The sequence below is a fragment of the Micropterus salmoides genome, unplaced genomic scaffold (assembly GCF_014851395.1).
Source record: "Micropterus salmoides isolate LMB-PRFRI ecotype aquatic unplaced genomic scaffold, ASM1485139v1 Ms_hic_scaffold_21, whole genome shotgun sequence".
Lineage (NCBI taxonomy): Eukaryota > Metazoa > Chordata > Actinopteri > Centrarchiformes > Centrarchidae > Micropterus > Micropterus salmoides.
Window position 1 is genome coordinate 4476789 of NW_024041262.1, and position 15322 is coordinate 4492110.

Genomic DNA, 15322 nt, shown 5'->3' on the forward strand with positions numbered 1-15322 from the left:
TGATTGATTAAGCTTGTAATTCCTATATGAGGGCACCATTCTTCAGGCACACACACTCCACCATCAACTCCAATTCATTATATTCTACAAAGCAGCCCTACACTAATCATTTATACCCCCAACCACTGAGCTCTCTGAATATATGGCCCTGATCAAAAGCCAACACTGAACATCAAACAGGCTCATTCAGTTGTAAGTCTGGCTGTAAATTAGTGCGACATTATAGTGTGCCAGCACGGGTGCCAGGGACAGAAGAAGGGACAGAATTTTAGACTAATAAGACAGTTATGGGAAGTGATGACAGCATGTTGGCAAGTGCCATTACTCCAACCCTGACCCGCTATTCATTCTGAGGAGGCTGCTGTCAAATGGCTTAAAGCCAAGAGAAATATCGACAGGGTTAAAATCTTCTAGTACTCGCAAAAGTGATGCAATGCATTCATTTGGTTTCATTTGGCATTAGCACACCATACAGAGAAGCGAATGTGTGTGTTATTCATTTTTATTGACAGCACACAAGGCTAAAGCAGTGATACATGACACAAGAGACACCTCTTCATCTTGTCCCTTTTGGAAAAGCTTCTGTTGCCATATTAGAGAAGCTGTCTGGGTTTTAATTCTCTGCCCAGCTCGACACTCCACCAGCACCAAAGCCTATGGCTCAAACTTGTAGCCCTGTGGGCAAAAACGGAGCATTATCAGAAATTCTTGACAAAGCACTTTTCTTGAGTAGGACTCAGCAGCACGCATAGTTAAACTCAAGGGGACAGTTTCTCTTAAAAGCTCTTGTACTAGCCCTGGCTCTTTCTGCAATTTGGGAAACATAGTTTTCAAAAGAAATTGGGTCATGGTAATGGCAGAAGAACATGGCATGTATAAAGGGCCGGCCCCTGGAGAGAGAGCAAGAGGAGTCAAGAACAATGGTGGCCTGCTCAGACGGAGCTGCGCTTCATTGCTTTGTCAGTGCTGTAACAGCAAAGTCTTGTCAGCTGAAAAAAACTGGTATTCCTCAGCCTGCTCTGTTCCCTCCACAATCAGGTAATGTGAATCATCTCGGGGCAGCGAGTGGGCACAGAGCTGATCCTGAGTCATTTCATAAACAAATAAGAAGCAAAATGAATAAGAAGTGTTTCTAAGCCTCTAATGATTGTGAACTTCAGAGCCATTTCGATGAAAAGGGGTCTTTTGGTGGTCATGTGGAAAAAAGAGAAATCCAAGGCACTCCAAAAATGTGTCTGATGCCTTTATTCTGCATGGCCAGTCATAATTGCATGCTTAAAATTACAGAGGGAAAAAAAATGAGATCCAAGGCACTCAAAAATCTGTTAAAAAGCCTTTATTCTGCTCAGCTGGTCACTGTGAAGTTTTTAACTTGCAGTTATGACCACACAAAAAGAACTGCACAACATTTAAATAGATTTTTGCAGTACCTAGAAACTAACTTTTTAAGTTGTTGATAAACAGATGTTATAAGTGCCTGACTGTATCAAGGATAGAATGGGGTAACGAATAAAGCCCCCTCTTTAGCATTTTTAAGGATACGAACACTTGAGTTCATTATATAAGTGTTATAAAGTGCTGTGAGTTGCCTGAACATAAAAACATTAACCATGCTTGGTTTTGTTGTAAAACAAATGAAATATGTTGTCAGTGCACAGAAGGAGGGACTACATTTCCCTCAAATGTTTTTGCTGTTGCAAAAGTGTAAATGTAATTTTTGTTATGTGTGATTACATATAGGCTAAGGATATATGATGACACACATGAACACATCATTCACAGTGTAAATGTGTTTAGAGAGCAGTGTTGTGCAAGTGAGTTCAACACAGTGATCGATGACTCATCATACATTACTCATTGAAAAAGTAACTACACTACTTTACTACTTACTCAGCAGAAAAAGTAATACATTACTCAGCAACGCGCCTTCAAAGATGCCTTTAAATAACTTCCAATCTTCCACACCTACGCGTCACATCTTTGTATTTAAAGTGTAGAAATAGAAAACAGGCATTGTGGTATCAAAAGCAGGCAGCGCTTCAATTTAGAAGATTTACTGACCATCGACAGCTGGCTGAGCCTCGGTGACCACACACAGCCCTTCAGAAGTCCCGACTTCAGCTGTGGCGTTCACCCACACTGCAACTCTGAGCAAACTTACTGACTGCTGAATGTCCACTTCTCTGTGGCGGACATTAGCAAGCCAGCTAAGAACCTGTAAAGAAGACGACTTTGGAATTACCAGGAGTTGCAATCTTCCTCTTCAGGTAGACAGGGCCGGCCCTTGGCATAGGCAATATAGGCGATTGCCTAGGGCGCCACAAGAGAAAGTTTTCCACTCGGCGCGAATCAACTCAGCCCAGCTGATTACACTGGTGTAAGCCGTGATAGTAATCAAGTGCACCTCGCCAGTCCAGACAGTTGTAACGAGTGGTACCGTAACTAGAGTTTTAGTATATAAACATTTAAAAATTGAGGGTCAACTATGTCTGTTTGGGACCCCAACCCCTGCGGTGGACTTTTTAGGATTGGGCTTAGGGCTCCAACACTGTCAGGGCCAGCCCTGCTGGTGAGGCTAACCACCACCTCCACCTCCAGCCCCTTCACCAAGCTAGCAAGTCCTGGACCAGTGAGTCCACTGAATGCAGAGAGACCAAACTCCTCCGTCAAACTCCCAGTAAGACAGCAAACAAGCCCACACCCAAATGTCAGAGCATGCCTGGAATTAGTGACTATAATGTTATTACTGAGCATCAAATTGTAATCTCTTACACCAACGCCCAATGAGTTACTGCCCAACACTGTTACGTACATTAAATGGCATTATAGTTTTACAATTTACAGTTTTACTGTGTCATCAAGCATGCTTTAACTGTTAAAACACCAATTATTCATACTCCATCTGAGGAGTAATAGTTTTTGACAAATACTGCACGTTAATGAATACTTAAAGTTAGCCTAACAGTGGACACTGTGGATAGAGGTTTTTTCGTATACTGGCAAATGCTGACATGTAGTGTAACAGTAGCACAGAGTAGTCATAAAGTTAGCAAACTGACTAGCAATATCTATCTAAAGCTTGCTAACATTAGCCACCATAAGCTTCTGGTTACACCAGACCAGTTAAGGCTGCAGAAGAACACCCTGCTGGACTGAACTGAGCTCGGGTGTGTTTTACTGCTTATGAGTTCAACTTTTATTTGTGAAAGGATGAATGTGCTATTTATTCTTTCAGGAGTTGCATAGTCTTGCTTTATTTTTTTATATTTGCTCAAAGTGTGTAATAAACCATTTTAATTGTTTATATCATGCTTATACATTTCTAAATATGGAGGGGGTGAACAGAAAACAATAGAAAATATGATGAAACTAATGCAACCAAAATCTATCTTCATCCGTGCAATAATAACACCAGTGATTATACAAACATAAGACAATACAAGGGACGTATTAATAATACCAAATGCAGCATCATGCAGGATGCATCCTCAATCATGTTTATTGCAGGAACAGAAATAGATCTGAAACATTAATGGAACATCATCCCATTCTGTCACAAGCCACAGCTCACAGATGTAGAAGACTTAGGCTAAACCATTACCTTATGTCTATGCATTTTGGCTGCTTATAGACCAGCTATAGGCCACGTCTGGAGATACAGTACCATTTTCTGGAGATACAGAACCATTTTCCACATATCACGGAGAAGGAGTATGGTCTGTATTCTCACTGTGTGTTCGTATGTTTTGCACCACTGTGCACTTTTATTATATGCTCGGCTTCCAGCCTTGATCCATATGTCTCAGAGCTATATATCTATATCTCATGTTGGAGTCCCAGAGAATAGTTCAGTAGGGAGTTTAAATTTTTCATCACAACAAGTATGGATGGCATCGTAAAGCGTGGTTACCAAGCAACTGCTTCTCCAGCTTCCAATCAGCTGCGTTGTTGGTTTGAGATTCAGACACAAATATCATCACACTCTCTTTTCCTCCTCTGCATGTCAGTCAGAGTGCAAAACCTCATTGAATGGATTAATTTGATATCTAGTAACTTAAAAAACAAAGTGCTTTTGATCAAAAAGTATTTCACTTTAGTCTCCTGAATGATCTATTTCCTAAGTCAGTCTATCAACTTCAGCCTGATGTGCTGAAGGTGTATAAGCCATTCAGGAGTTTTATAGGAAAGGCACTTTAAATTTGAATCTTTTGGTACCCTAACCTGCTGCCAGTCACACCACAGGTGATAGTGAAAAAAGATGCTTATGCAAAGCATTTTTCCCCCTACTGTTCCTGTCAGGGAGCTTTTGAAATCCCTTTTCTAATGAGAGCTGGCATTCCACCTTCCTTCAGTGTTTCCTCTGGAGGGGAAGCGGGGAGGGTTAGAGACAGAAGGATGACAGCAGTAAAAGTGCCACAGTCAGGAAAAGTCTTCTACTCTCAGCTTCTAGAGAAGTCATACTTGGGTTTGAGATTTGTCTGTTTTATAAACATTGTCATATGACTACAAGGCTGCGGTCAGCTGTATGACCTCCATCTACAGCAGCCATATCTGATCTGGCACTGGTGGCTGTTTCTTCAAAGCTTTGACAGGTGGTGCTGATGGAGGGAGATTCGGGCAACTTTTAAAGATCCAGTAATGATCACTTTTCTTTTCAATTACACAACAGGTCAGAAAGGATCATTTGTTTTCTTTGTATATCTGGCAAATAAATATCCATCCATCTATCCATCGTCAACCGCTTATCCTATGTACAGGGTCGCGGAGGGCAAATAAATATATTTTAGGTAAAAGGTTTTAAGAATATGGGTTGGGGGTAGTGTCACACTACCCCCAACCCATATTCCCAAATCACACAAAAAGAACAAAATAACAATTTTTCTGATATAACAACCCTGACTTTACACACTGCTTCCTACCGAGGGTATAATAAAAGACTCTGTGAATTGTCTAAAACAGCTGGTCACTGTAGTTTTAACAAACAGGAGGAAATTGTGTATCTGTTGGGGACTATTTTCAGCTGTGGATTGATACATATTCGTTGTGTATGTGATTGAATCAAATTAAATAGAGCTCTTATGGCACTGAGGAATGAGACAAATCAGGCTTTGGATACACACACACACACACACACACACACTACTTATTAATATCACACATTCATCATTGGTTTGGGTCTTAAATAATAAAAATAATGAATATAATCTTTAAGCCTTTCTCTTGAAATTAACATGACAAGTAAGGCTTCACAGGTAATATAATCACAATGCCCTGTCCTGATTGGCCAACACTAGGTCACAAGTTGAAGCTGGGAACACACTACGTGATTTAGAGCTTGATTATAACCCTAATTCGGCCACGGTAATCTTCAAGATTTTGGCAAGTGTGCACTTCTTTACAATGGACAGGGCAGGTTATCATGGGCAGTTGGCACGTAGCAGCTTTAATTAGTGTGTTCTGCCCTCTTGACCTGCTGAGGGCTGGCTTTCCAGTTCAAATACTGCAAAATGACCTTACTGCAAAGATATTTAGTAACTCTTCAAGGCGAGCACATACACAGACCATGCCTCAGTAATGATTTGAAATCGAACAGGGTGGTGGTAATCAGGCCGGGATAGTTGCATGGAATATATATGTACTGGCAATATAAATGTGGGCAACTAAAAAGCGCTCATATATTTCATTTGAGCAGCAAAACATGTTTGATTGTGCTCTTGTTAAAGCCTCAGCTCAAAATTACATTTCAATTAATACCCAAGTGAATTTTCATTAAATAAGGAAGAACTTAAAGCTGCATTTATTGATGTTTTTGGCCACTTGAGGGCAGTGGAGTAAACTAATAACACAACATTGTCATATTATTATCACACATAATGTTGTTTTGAGGACAATGTTGGCAAACAGTTGCCTATTTACACATCCAGCAGGCACAAAGCAATGTTAGCATTGATTTGGAGTTGTGTTTGTTAGCTGTTAAATGCTCCACTTTGTTCATCAGCTGGTCCATAACTATGTCTGGGCAGGTAGTGCACAGTGGGTTTATCAGAGCTATTTTGCTGAAACAGCCTGCAGCTGCTGGAAACAAGGCTGGTGAGAGTTTTCCAGCCAGAAAACGCCAAACAATGAGCTTAAAAAGGGTCAAATGCTATCGAACTTAGGGGAACTGCAGAGTTAGATGGAGGGTTCATCACTACAAATTTGCCCTTTCACATTGGAGATATGAATTTGATCAGTATGTTAGTATGAAAGCTGTTTTAGTGCAGTTTTAAAGAAATAGCAACAAGCTTGATGTCACATTTTCTGCATCTTAGTAACGATGATACAGAATTAGCCTGACAATTTTCCCAAATCTGTGCAAAGTATACAGCTCCCTGTGTAGAACTCTTTCTCATCCATGACTTATTGACACTGTATTACATTTTATTTTAACACCAATGTGCAAAAACACATTCTAATGAGCACAGGCGCATTACAAGACTTTGTCTATTTTCTTTTTATGTATATTTGTCTGAGAGTGAAAAGCTGCAAAAGTCCATTAATTCTTACGCTTTTGCACAGTCTTTGCATTTTAACTTGCAACTGGAAAATTTAAACTCCAATACATTTAAATTAAACCACAGAAACACACATTTTAACAATGTCTACAATAAGCATGGTCACATGTTAACTGTGTGTAAATAAAGAAAAACTTTAATAGGCTTCCTTAAGATTTTTTCCCACAGGGCTATCTCTCCAGGTCTGATGACTCTCTCCCTCTCCTCTGATCTTTGCGATTGCTCCTTTGGCCCACATCATTCAGCCCCCTGCCAACCAGAAACACTCCCTAGAAACAATGTGCTGTATTCTCATCACGATGCACGCATTCCAAACCAAGGCGGGTATAACTGCGATTTAAGGTCCACTCTCACCCTGCAGCTTCCACACCTCTCTGTAGCTGCTGATGTAAATACACTCTGGGTTTGTGCAATCAGTGCTCTCCAAGTGTCACCGAGAGCAGTTTTTCACCATAAGCAATCCCTATCTGTGGTGATTTGGTCCTCTTATCTTGTTAAAGGTGTGTTAATTAGTGAAAGTCTTTATTTGGAAAGGCCTAAAATTAAAGATAGATGGGTTTCATTGGTGACTATGGATAGTGATGGCAAGAATAATAGAAGGCATTTTTAACAAGGACAGAGCTGTGTAGGAGTGTGCTGTACAGCTTTGGTTCATTTCAGTGCAGCAGTGTTGAAACACACTTCAGTGGTAATTTAGCCCTATCAGTTCTCCATAATCCCCCAGGTGCCATGGCTTGGCTACAGACCAATGTGAACGACTTTATCTGAAATAATGAGTGTATTAACCGAGAGCACAGCCAATTACTCTTTTATTCCAGAAAACGATGCTTGTTTACAGGCATGTAGCTGCAACATGATAACACCCAGATGTGCAGGAGGTCGAGGAATAGTGAACGCAAATAAACATGCAGAGAGCGTTCTGCGGACAGAGGTCTGTGCAGCCATTTAATTTGGAGGTGTTAATGCCAATAACCAGGCTTGCTTTTTTGCTTGCTTGGAGGATTGGTGCAATTTACCGATACTTGGCTGAGTTCTGACGCCAGCACTGAAGTGATGTAAGACACGGAGGGAGGGAGAAAGCCGAGAAGGAGGAGAGAAGAAGCAGAGAGAGGAGAGAGAAAGAGAGCGAGAGAGAGAGAGAGAGAGAGAGAGAGAGAGACAGGGGTTCAGAGCGCTGATTTTCTCCTCACTTTCGGAGACCCAGACAGAGAGCAACTCCCCAGCGGGTATCCTTACTGAGGTAGGCTGGCTTTTCACACTCCCACCTTTTGAATATACGAAGAAAAATAAAATATATTGCCTTTATCTTTGAATTGTATTTGAAAACATTATCACAGACTGCCCCGTATCCATCTTCAGTTGAGTGCAGCTATGGCAGGGTGCTATTCTTCCCATAAAGAGAACATGTAGGCTACAATGCATTTGGAAGATAACAGTGCTGTGTGGGTGTCATGCTGCCAAGTTGAATGCGTCTGTGCAAACCGCAAGAATGAATGACTTCAAACTGGATTCAATTTTTTTCTGTCTAAAAAGTGTCCAGTTATTTGGACGTGTAGAAGCCTACTAATTAATTAGTGACGTGACTCTGACGTTGAGGATCATGCCTAATGAGCCTAATGAGCCCGTTTGGCTTATTTGTTTCTCCAGCCTAACTTTGACTTGAGCAGAACTGACTGAGTCTCCAGGACACAGCGACGCACCGCGGACCTGACGCGCCGCTTAGCCGAGGGTGAGCGCGCAGAGACCGGGCACCCATCAGCATCCCTCTCGTGCAGGATATGGTGCTCTCCTGCCACCGCTCCCCGACGTGTCGCAATGGGCTTTAGTCTGTCCACTGAATAGTAATAGCCGAGAATGCCCTTGACAACAGTCTACACAGTTGTATTCAGCATGACGGCGGCACAGGAGACTGAGCGAGCAGGGGAAGACTCGGTGGCGAAACTTACACAAGACTAAACCCTCGCATGTTTAACCAGAGTTTAAGTGTCTTTGCCAAAACATAAGATTTGAAGAGTTCTTCACACTACCATGGGGATACGGCACCTTTTGCTGCTGCTAATATACCTGGACCCGCTGAGCGTGCTGTGCGCCGCTACAGGGGGCAAAAAACCCAAGCAGGCACCGAGGAAGGCTCCCAAAGCCACTGCGATCCCCACGGGCGTCCCGCAGAAGACCCCGCAGCCGGCGCCCACCAGCAACCACGACACCTGCCTGGGCTACTACGACGTGAGCGGGCAGTATGACAAACTGTTCGAGTGCAACAACACGGACCACCGGTACTGCTGCGGGACGTGCTACCTGCGCTTCTGCTGCGAGTACAAGAAAGACCGGCTGGACCAGAAAGTCTGCAAGAACTACCAAACGCCGGTGTGGGTGCAGACGGCCGCCCCGTCCCCCATCCCGACCGGTGAAACGTACGATCCGAGCATGGATCAGACCAACACGGCTGTCTACATCACCTGTGGGATCATAGCCTTTATCATCGTGTTGGGAGTGTCGATCAAAGTTGCGTACGACAAAGCTACAGAGCCGCCTCAGGAAATGAATATACACAGGTGAGTGGGCAGAAGACTGTTTGAAATCACATATAATGTGAGAATGACTGTGTAGTTCAAATGTTCTCCCCTTAGTAAGAAAGAAAAAGAAAAACAGTCACATACTAAGAGCTCATCATTTGCATCGTTAGAATAGAATAGATTCCAGAATAGGACAGGACATAGGCCTGCCATAAATCAGACAGACATATTGACTCCTTTGTCAACAGGGGTCAAAGGTCAAGACTCGTGTCACAATAGTTACATCCTACTTTAGTGTTTTTTCCCCCTCTACCAGAAAATTAGTTAACAGATTGTTATATAAAGCCAAACTGATGGACATTTCACATCAGATTTAAAAGTGTAAGCCTAAACTAATTATAGAGGAGCTGAAAGACAGCTAATGAATTAACTAGTTAACTTAAGTGTGTTCATCTTTAATCACCTGTCAAGCCTACTTCCACCTGGTCAACCCATCCTGTCAGCCTCAGTTTTCTCGACCCACCATCCCTTTCCCTCCCCCTCATCCATTTACCTCCTTACCTCATACCCCTCCCTCTGTCCATCCCTATTCACATCCATTCACCCTCTCTTCCCTCCTTGCATCTCCTCTCATTCAATCCCGTGCATGCCCATTCCAGGTACTGTGTAATTGGCTCGGGTGACTCAACTCCAGAGACGGATCCCCCGCGCTGAGTCGCCTCCTCCGTGGCCTTCAATATATCCGTCCCAGAAAAGCCTAAACAGTCAACTCCCTCCCCCTTGTTCATTCCCTTCCTCACGCTCATTCATCCATCCTCAACATCCAATATTTCTCCATTTCATTAAACCTTAAAATATCACACTGTTGTGGCTTGGTCCTTGGCAACCAAGTCAAAGCGACCAGCAGTCAGACATCATTCTTCACAACCTACCTCCAATCCAACCCCCCCTCCACACACACACACACACACACACACACACACACACATTAGCACATGGCTGTCTGGTGTGTTCAGATGGGGATTTGACAAGAATGTTTAGCAGAGATGGGATACCATGGCCTAATCATCTCAGTTCCTCATTTGGCTCCTGCTTCCTCCCGGGGCTTCACCATATGAGAGTTATCATACATGAGTGGACCACATGTTGTAGACTGTACCCACATCACTGAACAAATGCTGACACACTTTATTTCCTCAAGATTGAATAGCTTTTCTTATTGGATGCATTATTCAACACTTGAGTAACCTTAAGACTGTGAATAATGGATAGTGTTAACGTTGGGGCTGTTCAAGGTCGTGTGACATGCATGCACCGCTGCACATTCAATAAGTAACGGGAAGAGGTGTGTGTGTGTGTGTGTGTGGGGGGGCAAAATATTCATTTAAAAGCAAAGGTTACGTTGGTGATACATTTGTCGTGTAAAAGCTTTGAGCTTCTGCATTGCTGCAAAAGTAATTTGATTTCCTTTTTCAAATGTGATGCCAGAAAAGCAAACAAACAGTTTCTGAACTTTCTTTCATCGTGATTGCTTCTCCCTCTCTTCCACTCTCCCCCCTCGAGGGCTCCATCCTTCCATATGCACCTGGTGCGGTCTGAAAAACATTCAAATTCAACCCAATTAGACGAGATACTCATGCATCCAATGTTTCTCTTGCAAATGAACATTCGTCATGTTCCCAGACGTTAAAAAAAAAAAAAAAAAAGACGAAACAGAGCAGCCCTGAATTACCCGTCTTACCACTGTCTTAACAATTAGCAGCCATTTGTGTAGAAAACAGACGCGCTATTACTTCATTTTTAACTCAGTTCAGCTGCACTGAGAGAGGAAAAGTGTACAAGAAGAGAAGCATCTTTTTGCTGCAGCATTAACGGTAGTTCTTGTTGCTTTTTTTTCCAGGGCCCTTGCAGACATCCTGAGGCAGCAGGGGCCCATCCCCATATCACAATATGACTGTGAGAATTTTGCAGCGATGAACGGCTCACCCAAAGACAACACACCAGTCAGAACCTCATCCAAGAACCACTACACCCCTGTTCACACCTCCAAATCCAACCACGGTAAGAGCTCTCCTCTCTCTCCACTCAATACTCAAAGCTTCACAAGCATCCACTAGATTGTGTGTCATGACTTTTATATAGCTTGAAGGCAGATTTCAGGTAGCCCATCACTCTCAGGGCGTCTGTGTAAAGCATTTGCGTTATATTCATTATTTCCGTGGAAAAATCTGTGTGCCCCTCCAAAGAGCACCCACTGTGCTCACCCTTTCAGCAGTGTAATCTCCAATGTTAACATCCAGTAATCATCCGATTTGAGCAAGAGAGTGCGAGGGAGAGGGTGACAGCGAAAAAAGAGGGGCCTGCTAGTGGAGATAATTACACGCTGGCAAGGTAGCGCGGCCCTGCAGTCTCTGACAGGCTGGAAGTGATGACCTCTCAGTCACTCAGTGGGTGAATCACACGCAGCACACACGGCGTGATTTAGCCCCACGATTCAGAGAACAGACAGGGAGCATAAATCGGTTATACGGGCAAAAGCTCTGCAGGAAAAACAGGAGTCCAGGGGAAGCCAGCCAACGCCGGCAGGTTCTTCGGCAAAGCAGGCGTTATCAGATCAAGACAGGCAAAGACACTCAGGGAGCGGGGCACAGATGGGAAATAATGACATATTAGAAACACAATGGAGTCGCTGAGGTGGAAAGAAAAAAGAAAGACGTGGAGCCTCGGTGTACAGGATAAGTAAAGAAATATTAGTCGATGTTGAGGTTTTTTTGACATTGGAATACTTCACACATTAGGTGTTGATTTTGCAGCCCTTAAAAATGATATGTGTGTAGTTAGTCAGCTACCTGACTTTTAGTGACTCCTTACCATACCCTGGTTCCCTGCAAACCCCAGATACCTTCTCGTTGACTGGGGAGACATATCTCCGGGCTCTTAGAAGGCCTCTGCTGATTATGACAGAACTGTAGCTGCATATCTGAAGTTCTGAAAGCCAAACATCACAGCACCTGATCCAATACATGTAGTTGTTACCGGTTGATTTGAGCTACAGGGCAGCACAATTTATTTTGTCTCTAAATAATAGATTGTGCGTACTTCCAGCTTTATTTGGGTTTACCGACTCTTGTGCATGTCATATAAACATGGCCTCTTTCTGCCACATCGCCATCTATCAAATCCTTACTGGGAACATTTTCTTGCAGCTCAGTGTTCATTGCGAGCAGTCTGCGTTCATTCACTTACTCTCCCCCGCTCAGTCGCAGCATCAGCCTATCACTAATGGTCACTAGCCGGCCATGCAGGGGCACGGCTGATACGTAGCTGCACGTGGCAGGCTGCCTTCAGTACGACCTTGCATGTATTTATACTCAGTAAAGGTCGGGCATCACTTTATCTGTCTATCTGACGCTCTGTTTGGCTGTGACTATTTTGCCTGCTTGCGCACAATCACTGCAACTCAGGCTGGCTCAGCTCAGTCTACCCGAGCCAAGCCCCCCCTCATAAGGGACCACAGCAGTCCTGACGGGGTTGGACATGAAAGGCAGTGACAGCCCGGGTGAAAGCGTGGTTAATGTGTGCATATAAATTGGGAGCTCCGCTTGATGCCCTAACAGGCTCCAAGGTGCTGTGGAGAGGGAGCCCTCTCGCTCTCACAGAAAATGCATATTCATGTGCGCCTAAATGGGCATTTGGCAGAGAGTGGGGAGGCAGGCCTCGGCTGGAGTCGTCGCTGCGAAGAATGGCACTTCACTTCCAGAGGCTTTTTGAGACGCTTTTAAATCAGGTGGAGAGGCCTCATAAAGCAAGTGGCTAAAGGGCCCACGAGGATCCTATCAACTTATGTCAAAAGTGGGAATAACTCCTTTGATCCTCAACATGAAATGATGCCCAGTTGCTCCCAGCAGTAATCACTTCCTTAGTGAAGTATATTTTTTCCCCATCCTTATAGTTTTGTTTAGGCTCAAATTCTAAAAATACGTGCTGATTTATTTTTTCACATTGCAGTTGTGTGGCGACACGGTACCCTTGGTGCACTGCAAAACTTCTCTGCATTTTTAGAACAACATATTCCTTTTAAAAAAACAGGGCCTACAGCAAAAACAGTACAGACAGCACAATATGATACCAGCGCATGTGCTACTATATTTATTCACATCCACTCTGCATTGTTATGGGGCTCAGATCCTCTTTTAGGTCGGGGTGTAAAAACAGAGCACCCCACAGCCACAACAAGGAGCAGACCTTGAAAGGGAGACGCAGATACCTTTACAGGAGTTCGCCTTTGGTTAAAGTAAACAATAACCGCTTCTCTGAGTAATGCAGATTGGCCCACAGCTCTCTTCACATGAAGTTGATTTATTTACCGCACACCACAGGCGAAGATTTGCCTCCGTTTTCGTTTTTTGAAAAGTGTTGCTTGGTTTCCTCTCTGACATTTTCTTAATGCGCCGAATGATGAAATATAGTTTTCAGGTAGTGCAGAGAGTAGCTGTTTTGTCTGTCTCAGTTTACTCAACTGAAACCAAAGAAAAAACAATTACTCCTATGTAGCAGTTCTGCAGGGGGAAAAAAAAGAATAGGCTAATTAGATTATGAGCTATGGGTCTATGGTTACTGCAGCAGAAAAATCTGAATAAGTTGAATGAGAAGAACGACTGTAGAGTGTATGCGTATGTGTATGAGGTTGAAAAGCCTTCAGCCAGTATGTTTTGTGTTTGAGCTCCTGTATTTGAGCAGTCAGTTCATTTTGTCTGAGATGAGCAACCTCCCAAACCTAAAGGTCAGCTGCTGTGGACAATGATAGAAGGTCGTGATGATAGAATAACATTTCCAGCCATTTAGCAGCTTTGACATGACCTTCAGACATTTGTGTGTGTGTGTGTGTGTGTGTGTGCGTGTGCTCTCTGAGAGTTACCCAAACAAGGAATTTTGCCTAAATAAAAAAACACTGATATAATTACTCTAATTATTCGCCAAAAGGCGCTTTTATAATCACACTCAGTAAGCCCACCTGCCCCAACCACGCACGCACGCACGCACGCACGCACAAAAAACCTCCCTCTTCTGCCTGAAACCTCCCTCCAATTAATCCTTAAAGTGTGCAGCTATAACATCTCCTCTGTGACCTTGCTGGCCCCCCATTGGTCAGATAATCATCACCCACGTGTTAAAAACAACATTTCTATGCTGACTGCATCAACATGTTTAATAGAAGCTTCCTCCTGAGGGCACCTGTGTTAAACCTCAGCATCCGAGAGACCCCACCTAATTGTCTAATGCCCTACATCTCATTATTGCCCCTTATTATACAGCTGAACCTTTGCCCCCCTGAGTGTATGTGTGTGTGTGTGTGATTGTAAAGAGGTTTCAGGTGTGGAGGCAGGGATCCATCAGCATCTCTTTCCAGTAGCAGTACCAGTTAATTATGGACCAGTGTGGATCAGGACTTACTGCACTGCACCATTAGTTTTGTGAGAGGGCTGGGGCAGGGTTACGAGAAAGGGGGCATGTATTTGCCAAGATGGCCTTTATAAAGCTCCAGCGTGTATCTCTCCACTAAGAGAGCACGAGCGGAACATAAAGATATCAAGATATGCGATGCCGAGCTCCAGCTGAACAACTTTATCGAGATGATGTACACAGCTCCATGTCCACTCCAGCAGTTCGGCATCTGATAGCGTTATAATCAGTATGCCATGTAAATTACCTCTGCCTGGCTGTGTTAAGGCTTAATCGACCTTGGAGGGGGATAACCTCCTCGATGAGAGAGCCACACAGAACCACATCCAGCTCAGTTCGTGATATAATTATCTTATTATTCACATTTTCCACTCTCGGAGGTAATTCAGAGGTGTAGGTGAAGAAGTCTGATTAAAAAAAGTATTACCATATGAATCCTTCACACGCGTCTGCTCCGGCGGCCGTTCATTTCCACGGCACGTCGTTGAGGTGAAAGTCACGATTTTATTTGTATCAAGGACGATAAATTCACAATGCGTAGCCTTCCCCCCTGCAGGCTGTACACGCTACCTCACCTTAATGAGCTGGGAATGGGTTCAAGGGTTGTCGCAGTGGGTCGTGGAGTGGCCTACCAATGACAAAGGTGACAAAGAGAGACAACAATAGCGTGTCTGTGTCACACACAGAATTGCTGGTATGATAGAAAGGGAAAATAACCTCAGCTCTACTCTATCTGCAGCCATGAAAGCAGCACAGGGAGAGGTGTGATTGAGTTCAAAGTGCATTGGT

General features: G+C 43.6%; 1 protein-coding gene across 7 annotated transcripts in view; it reads left to right on the forward strand.

Annotated features, from left to right (window-relative positions):
* Positions 1-7715: 7715 nt before the first annotated feature.
* LOC119916266 (protein shisa-6-like) overlaps positions 7716-15322 on the forward strand; it is a 65097-nt gene continuing 57490 nt past the window's right edge. For all 7 annotated transcript variants that reach the window (XM_038736222.1, XM_038736223.1, XM_038736224.1 and 4 more), the window contains exons 1-3: positions 7716-7794; positions 8202-9109; positions 10971-11131. In XM_038736222.1, the coding sequence (XP_038592150.1) occupies positions 8583-9109; positions 10971-11131 (688 nt within the window). In that variant the 5' untranslated portion in view covers positions 7716-7794; positions 8202-8582. The remainder of the gene's footprint in view (positions 7795-8201; positions 9110-10970; positions 11132-15322) is intronic.